General features: G+C 49.6%; 1 protein-coding gene across 1 annotated transcript; it reads right to left on the bottom strand.

Moving 5' to 3' along the window:
- Positions 1-6,237: 6,237 nt before the first annotated feature.
- On the bottom strand, positions 6,238-8,099 carry timm10b (translocase of inner mitochondrial membrane 10 homolog B (yeast)). Its single transcript, XM_069892304.1, has 3 exons — positions 8,014-8,099; positions 7,365-7,460; positions 6,238-6,965 (listed from the first exon to the last, which is right to left on the bottom strand). Exons 1-3 carry the CDS (start codon positions 8,041-8,043, stop codon positions 6,768-6,770), a joined length of 324 nt encoding a protein of 107 aa, XP_069748405.1. The 5' UTR covers positions 8,044-8,099; the 3' UTR covers positions 6,238-6,767.
- Between the last annotated feature and the right edge of the window lie 543 nt (positions 8,100-8,642).

Here is an 8,642-nt window from a genome sequence, read left to right as displayed (position 1 = left end):
CTGACCGACGCCCGTTCCGCCGCGTCCCCGTTGTCATGGCCACCCACAGGGCGCCGCCCCGGCCGCAACCACGCGACGTGCGCACTCCCGAGTCTCCGCCCACGCGCATTCACGGTGCGCGCTTTGTTCCCTCAGGGCTTGTATCTGTGTGTGTGTGTGTGTGTGTGTGTGTGTGTGGGGGGGGGGGGTGATCGGGGGAAGTGATGGGGAGGGGAACAGAGAAAGGAGGGAAGGGGGGAGGGTTAGTGTTAGATTAATTTGCAAGATTACATGGGCCAGCACAACATTGTGGCTGAAGGGCCTGCTGTGCCCTTTAAGGGTCTGGGCTCCATTCGGATGGAAGGGTATTCCTCTTGATTTTAGCCCAAGCCATGGACATTTCATACATTCACACTTTCTTCTCCCAGCCTTGATCTGGGACTATCCAGCTTCAGTTTGCTGTGTAGGCGAGAGTACGGGTATGGTTCTTTATGGTGTTTCTGCGCAAGTCACAGTCGTGGAGCTTCAGGCAGATATAGGCCTTCAGCCCAACCCCTTCATGCTGACCATGTTCCCCACCTCGGCTCTCCCATTTCCCTGAACCATTCTTATCATAGAACACGACAACACAGGAACAGGGCCCTTCGAGTCTGTGCCAAACCATTTTACAGCCTAGTCCCATTAACCTGCAACCCAATCCCTAGCCTCCATACCTCCCCCATCCTTGCAATTTAAATTAAAATAAAATCAAGAGCAATTCTTTATCACATGATGTACCAACAACCCCTGAAACGTTTGGAAAGGTGGGAGGAAACTGGAGCCTGCAGGAAAAACCACACAGACACAAGAATGTACAAACTTCTTTCAGACAGCATGGATTCAAATGCCCAAATTCCTCCTGTTAAAATTGAGCCCTCGTTCACCACCACAGTAGGCAGCTTGTTCCACACTCCCACCACTCTCTGTGGGAAGAAGTTCCCCCTTATATTCCACCTAAACTTTTCCCCTTCAACCCTTAACCCATGTCCTCTGGTTTGAACCTCACCTACCTTCATTTACTCTGTCTGTCCCCCTCACAATTTTAAATACCTTTATCAAATCTCCCCTCATTCTTCTACACTCACTCTCCACATCCCTGTCCCAATATCTTTTAAACGTGAGGTCGTTGTCCCCATCACCACCCACTATCCTCGGGCAGCTCAATTCAAGTACCCACCACCCTCCTTGAATAACCTGCCCCTCAGCTCTTTCAAATCTTCCCCTCTGGTGCGAGTTCCCTGACTTTGGGGGAAAAGTCAGTATCTAGCAACCCAATCTGTGCTCCTCATTATGTTGTCAGGTTCCCCTGTCTCCTGCGCTCCAGGGACAAGTCCAGCTTCACCCTTAACTCAAGCCCCTTGGTCTCAGTAGCGCCCTTGTGAATATTTGCTGCACCCTTTCCAGTTAAATGACATCAATAGTGATTATGGGACCAGAACTACATGCGATTCTGTGTGGTCTCGTCGCCTTGTACATGAGGCTCCTGTACCCTGACCAATGAGGCTAGTGAGCCGATTTCAATCAACTTCCTCACTCCCCTGTCACCACTTTCAGTGAATGTGTCACTGGTGTGATTGTGCGTTTGTGCTTGTACACTTGGTAAAGGGCATGGAAGGGATTGAATCTTCAGTGCACTCTGTGCCAAGACAATGAATTAGAACATGCAGTCCAGGCCTTTTGGCCAAAGTGTTGAGCTGACCCAATCATCCTCTCTAATAACTCGGGGTGACAGGGTTAGCACAACACTTATGCCGCCAGAGAACGGGACCAGGGTTCGATCCCACGCTGTCCGTAAGGAGTTTGTACGTTCTCCCTGTGTCTGCGTGGGTTTTCCCCAGGGTCCTCCCGTTCCCTCCCACCCTTCAAAACATACGGGGTTTTTTTAGGTTAATTGGGTGTAATTGATAGGCATGGAATTGTGGGCTGAGATGGCCTGTCACTGTGATGTATGTCTAAATTTATAAATTTAATTTATAACTGCCTAGAATCTCCCCACTACATAACCCTCCATTTTTCTGTACCATGTACCTATAGTCTCTTACCAATGCCATTGTCTCTGCTCCTCCACTGTTATCGACAGCACATTCCATTCACCCACCACTCTCTGTGTGAAAAACATGCTTCTCACATCTCCCTGGACTTACTCCCAAGCACCTTAAATCGATGCCCCCTCATGTTCGCCATTTCAGTCCTGGAAAACAGCCTCTGGCCTCGACATCCGTCTCTCATCATCTTGTGCACCTCTATCAGGCCTCACCTCATCCTCTGTCGCACTAAGGAGAAAGTTCTTTCCCACAGTTCTAGTGGGCATCAGGTTTTTAAAGTTTAACAGTGCAGCTGAAGGGTCCAGAATGTTTCTGTGCTGCATGGCAGGTTAATATGGGGCTCAGTATCATTCTGGCTGTGCCATGATTCACACCACCATTGAGAAGCACTGGTCAACACAGCATCGTGACCCAGCAGCAAGCATGCTGCAAGTGTGTGACACACCATCCCTCCTGGGACTGAGCAGGAATGAGGGACGCTGCTACTATTCATACAGACACACCTAAAAGTGGCTCACACTGCTGCCACAGGCTCTCCATTCGGGCACGTTGAGATCAAGGTGTTGGGTCTGTTGAAAGACATTAAAGTACACATCCATGAGGCCAATAGGATATTTCCCATTATTGAAAGAGGCAAATTAGATTGCTGGAGTAGGAGCATAGAACTCGCAGCACAAAAACTGGGCCCGCAGTGTCTAGGAGTTTGTACATCCTCCCTGTGTCTGCATGGGTTTCTCTGGGGCTCTGGTTTCCTCCTACCCTTCAAAACATACTGGGGGTGTTGGTTAATTGAGTTATTTGAGTGGAATGAGCTCATGGGGTGTTAGGGCCTGTTACCGTGGCTGATGTCAAAACAGTTTGTCCAAATATTCTGCCTGGTCCAATGACCTGCACCCAGTCTATATCCCTCCTATCCATGTACCTGTCCAAATTTCTCTTAAATGTTAACATCGAGTCCGAATTCAACTTCAACTGGCAGCTGGTTCCACACCCCACCACTCTCTGTGTGAGGAAGTGTCCCCTCACGTTCCCCTTTCCCCCTTAACCCATGACCCCTGGTTTGTATCTCACCTCCCCTCAGTGGGAAAAGACGACCTACATTTATTCAGTCCATGCAAAGAGAATTCAGAGAGTAAAGTCTGAAGTTAAATGACAGTTTTGCTGCCCACGCCACAGGCGGGTGAGATTAGAAATGAAGGATAATGCAGCTGATCATGTGGCTAAAGACATGGTACAGGAGGGAGGGCTTCAGGTTTCTGAATCATTGGGCTCTTCAGGGAAGGGGGACCTAATATCCTAGCAGAAAGCTTTGCTGGTGCTGCTCCGGTTGGTTAAAGTAATTTGCAGGGGGAGAGGAACCAGAGGGCTAGAGCAGAGAGGAGTGGAGGAGGTAAAAGATGATGTGAAGATTACATGCAACAGGTTGATGTGGTGGAAATGTTCTCAGGTGCAGCTATTTCAATGCAAGGAGTATCGAAGGAAAAGCAGACAAGCTTAGAGCGTGGATTGCACGTCGACGTATGACATTGTGGCCATTAGTGCAGGACTGGCACAACTCGATGTTCCAGGCTTCTGTTGCTTTAAATGGGATGGAGCGGGGGGATGAAAGGGGGAGGAGTGACATTACTTGTCAGGGAAAATATCACAGCTGTGCTCAGGCAGGACAGGCCAGAGGGCTCGTCTACTGAGTCTATATGGGTAGAGCTAAGGAAAGGGAAAGGTATGACCACACTCATGAGGCTGTATTAAGACCATTCAATAGTCAGTGAGAATTGGAGGACCAAATCTGCAGAGAGATAGCAGACATCTGCAGGAAACATAAGGTTGTGATAGTCGGAGATTTTAACTTTCCACACATTGACTGGGACTCCCACACTGCAAAAGGGCTGGATGGCTTGGAGTTCGTCAACTGTGTTCAGGAAAGTTTTCTAAATCAATATATAGAGGTACCAACTCAAGACAGGACAGGTGACAGAAGTATGTGTAAGGGAACATTTTGGGTCCAGTGATCATACTGGTATAAGTTTCATGTTAATTATGGAGAAGGTCTGAGCCTCAGGTTGAGATTCTAAATTGGAGAAAGGGTCATTTTGATGAAATGAGAAAGGATCTAGATGCAAGGAGTGGGATAAGTGTTTTCGGGAATGATGTTCGGGCAGGTATGCTAGTGGAGGACCTTCAAAGGTGAAATTTTGAAAGTGCAGAGTTTGTATGTTTCTGTTGGAATTAAAGGCGAGGTTAACAGGCAAAGGGAATCTTGGCTTTCGAGAGATATTGGGGATCTGGATTGGAAGGAGAGGTGGATAACAGGTATCAGCAACACAGACCAAATGAGGTACTTGAGGAGTGTAAAAAAATGCAAGAAAAAACCTCAAGAAAGAGATCAGGAAGGTAAAAGAAGACGCAAGGTGACTTTGGCAGATAATGTAAAGGAAAACCTGAAGGATTTCTACAGGAATATTAAGACCAAAAGGATAGTAAGGGACAAAATTGGTCCCCTTGAAGAGTGGTCGGCTTTGTACAGAGCCAAAAGAGATGAGGGAAATCTTACATAGTTTATATATCAGGAAAAGGGCACAGAGTCGTGGGAAATATGGAAAGCAAGCAGTGAGGACATGGAACCTGTACAGATTAAAGAGGAAGAAGTGCTCCTCAGAGTCTGACAAGATATTCCCTCAGACCTTGAGGAAGGCTCATGTAGAAATTGCAGGGGCTCTGGCAGAAATATTTAAAATGTCCTTGGCCATGGGTGAGGTGCCAGAGGATTAGAGAGTAGCTCATGTTTTTCCGTTGTTTAAAAAAGGCTCCAAAGTAACCCTGGAAATGATAGGCCAGTGAGCCTGATGTCAGTAGTTGGTAAATTATTGGAAGGTGTTCTAAGAGATCGGAGAGACAAGTACTTGGATAGAGAGGGACTGATTTGGGATAGTCAACATGGCTTTGTGTGTAGGTCATGTTTAACCATCTTAGTTTTTTGAGGAGGTTACCAGGAAAGTTGACAAAGGAAAGTCTGTGGATGTTGTCAACATGAACTTTAGTCAGGTCTTTGGCAAGTCCCACATGGAGGTTGGTCCAAGAAGGTTCATCGTGAAGTAGTGAACTGGATTTGACAATGGCTGGACGGGAGAAACCAGAGAGTAGTGGTGGATGATGCTCCTCAGACTGGAGGCCTGTGATTAGTGCTGTGCCTCAGGGATCAGTGCTGGGACCATTGTTGTTTGTTGTCTATATCAATGATCTGGATGATAATGTGGGAAATTAAATCAGCAAGTTTCCAGATGACACTAAGGTTGGAGGTGTTGTAAACAGCGAGGAAAGTTGTCAAAGCTTGCAGAGGGATCTGGACCAGCTGGAAAAATGGGATGAAAAATGGCAATGGAATTTAATGTAGACAAGTGTGAGGTGTTGCATTTTGGAAGGACAAACCAAAGTAGGACGAACACGGTAAATAGTCAGGCACTGAGGAGTGTGGTAGAACAGAGGGATTAGGGAATACAGATACATAATTTCTTGAAAGTGGCTTCTTATGGTAAAGTTGTATAAGATATTGGTGAGACCAAATTTGAAGTATTGCATGCAGTTTTGGTCACCTAACTACAGGAAAGATATCAATAAGGCAAAAAGAGTGCAGATTTACTAGGATGTTGCCCGGGCCTTCAGAAACAGAGTTAAACAGGTTAGAACTTTATTCCCTGGTCCGTAGAAGAACAAGGGCAGATTTGGTAGAGGTATTTAAAACTATAAGGGGATAGAATGGAGTGAATGTAGATAGGCTTTTTCACTTAGGGTAGGTGAGATACAAACCAGAGGACATGGTTAAGAGTGAAAGGGGAAAAGTTTAGGGGGAACTGCTTCTCACAGAGAGTGGTGGGAGTGTGGAACAAACTGCCAGCTGAAGTGGTGAATGTGGGCTCAATTTTAACATTTAAGAAGAATTTGGACAGGTACATGGATGGGAGGGGTATGGAGGGATATGGACTGGGTGCAGGTCAGTGCGACTAGGTAAAAAAAAGGACCAGTTTTCTTTCCTTGTAATATTCTATGGTTCTATGGAAGGGTCTGTGGTGGACTGTGTTCATCCTGATTTCTGCCAAAGACCTGGTTTTGGCAGGAGTGGGGGTGGGTGGTAAAGGAGAAGGTATGTTTCACAGAAAAACAAACATGAAGCAACTGCTTCAGGTAATGCAAATACATCCATTTACTGATGTTCAACCTGCTGACCGTGAACTTCACTTCAGTGCTTGCCTTTACTCTGTTACAGACAACAGCAACAGTAAAAGTTTGTTGAATGATTCACTCAGGAGTGAGGCAGCTGTGTGTGAAATGTTAGTTGTCTCTCACAGTGGCCGGCCTGCCGCCCCTCTTGGTGTTGCTGCCGCTTCACCCCCTCTGTGTGCTTGTGTGACGAGGGGATTATGTTCAGTGAAGAAACTGCTGAGCTCTGTGCTTCCACACCCAGTATCCGCACTTCCTCATTCCTCTGGACCTGCACTCAGACCCATTGTAAATTTGCAGCATCCACGGGCGGAGGGAGGCTCCAGCATCGGTGCTGATAGTCCGTTTATCCTAGAGCATACACAGTCGGGATCGGAAGGGAGGAGTGAGAGCAGAGTGCTCCTTCGCCAGAGAGTCACACTGCACCAGCTCCATTCCAACAATGCAGTGGTGACCAGGACACTTCTGTCCCACCATCCACCAGACATGTCACTCAGTCCCATGCGATGGCTCCACGCTGGATGCTGTTGACGCCTCCACACTGGACACTGCAGACACCTCAGCAGCTTTCTTCTCGTAGTCAGCCATTCGTTTCTGAACGATGCTCGGCATGAGATGAACATAAGCATTCATCAGCCTGTGGTTGGTGCAGATCAGCTTTCCAGCACAGCTGTTGATGCAGTTCTCCTGGGGAGAGGAGGCAGACCATGAAACCCACCCCACTGCACGTGGACACCACCATGCATCTCCTGTCCTCGACAAGGCACCTGTGCAGTGGGTGTCCACCCGCACTCGGCACCTGTGCAGTTGGAGTCCCCTGTGCATGGCACCCTTGCACCCACTGCCCTCACAAACAACACTTGCTCAGCTGCTTTCCTCCCACACACAGTCACCCGCGCAGTGGACAGAAGGAGCTGCAACCACACCTTGAACTTGCCAGGTACCAAGTGGAGCTCTCTGAGAGTCTCTTAAATGTCCCTAATGTTTCACCCTCCACCACCACCCTTGGCAAGACATTCCAGGCACCCACAACAAGGGACAAGAGAGCAACCCTGGATCCCAAGGAGGAGACTGTGGGACTGATACCTCAATGCCAGTCAGAATTCTGTAGTTAAGGTTTGTCACACATTTGTTGAAACAGATCTCAGTCATCTTGTTGTAAACAAGAAGAAAATCCCGGACCTTTAAAGGGAACAGAGAGAGTTATATTGATTAAGCAAGATGCAAATAGGGGAGTTGAGGGAGAAGGGAGGGGAAGGAGAGAGAGAGAGAGAGAGAGAGAGAGAGAGAGAGAGAGAGAGAGAGAGAGAGAGAGAGAGAGAGAGAGAGCGAGAGAGAGCGAGCACTAGGACCAGCAGGTCATTTGGCTCATTAAAGCCTGAGCTGGAAGCAAGGGGAAGGGCTGAAAGAGATTTCAACACACATTGGATCAAAACCCTCCACTACCCCACCCCTCTCCCACTCACCGCACTCCCCCTCCCCATCCACTCGCCCCATCCCTCTCTCCTTCTCCACCCCCTTTTTCATCGATCTCCTTCTCCCCTCATCCACTCCTTCCTCCCCTCTATCCCCCCTCATCCACTCCTCCTCCCTCTATCCCCCCTCATCCCTCCATCGATCTCCCCCTCGATCCCTCATCCCCTCTCCTCCCGCATTCCCCACTCGCTCCCCTCCTTTGCTCTACTACTCGCCTCCCTCCCTCCATCCCTCCCTCCCTGCCTCCCTCCATCCTCACGTTCCGCAGCTGCCCATGCTCTGCCGCCATCTTGCAATGACCTTGCCCCTGTTTCCGGGTGACCCGCTGACAGGTGAATGGATGTCGTCATATCCTGGCGGCGGGCCCGGTGCTGGTCGCGGACACCGGCGCGGAGGTGAGTGAGGGGGCGGCGGGGAAGGGGGAGCGAGAGAAGGTGGAGTGAATGGGGGGGTGGTCGGGGAGAGTTGGGGGGGAGGAGTAGGAGGGGATGGATGGAGGGGGAGAGAGGGAAGGGTAGATGGGGGTTGGGGGGAAGAGAAAGGGAGGGGGTGGATGGGGAGGTTGTGGGGGGAGAGAGGGGGGCAGAGAGGAGGGGATGGATGGAGGGGAGAGAGGGAAGGGGTAGATGGGGGGTTGGGGGGAAGAGAAAGGGAGGGGGTGGATGGGGAGGTTGTGGAGGGGAGAGAGAGGGAAGGGTGGATGGGGGGTCAGGGAGGGGTGAGAGAGGGAGGGGGTCGATGGAAGGGGAGAGAGGAGGGGTGGATGGAGGGGATGGATTTAGGGAGAGAGGGAGGGGGTAGATGGGGGGTCGGGGGAAGAGAAAGGGAGGGTGGATGGGGGGTCGGGGAGGGGAAGAGAGGGAGGGATGGATGGGGGGATCAGGGAGA

Source organism: Narcine bancroftii, chromosome 7, assembly GCF_036971445.1.
Source record: "Narcine bancroftii isolate sNarBan1 chromosome 7, sNarBan1.hap1, whole genome shotgun sequence".
In the NCBI taxonomy this organism is placed as follows: Eukaryota; Metazoa; Chordata; class Chondrichthyes; order Torpediniformes; family Narcinidae; genus Narcine; species Narcine bancroftii.
This window is presented reverse-complemented; position numbering and strand designations above follow the sequence as displayed.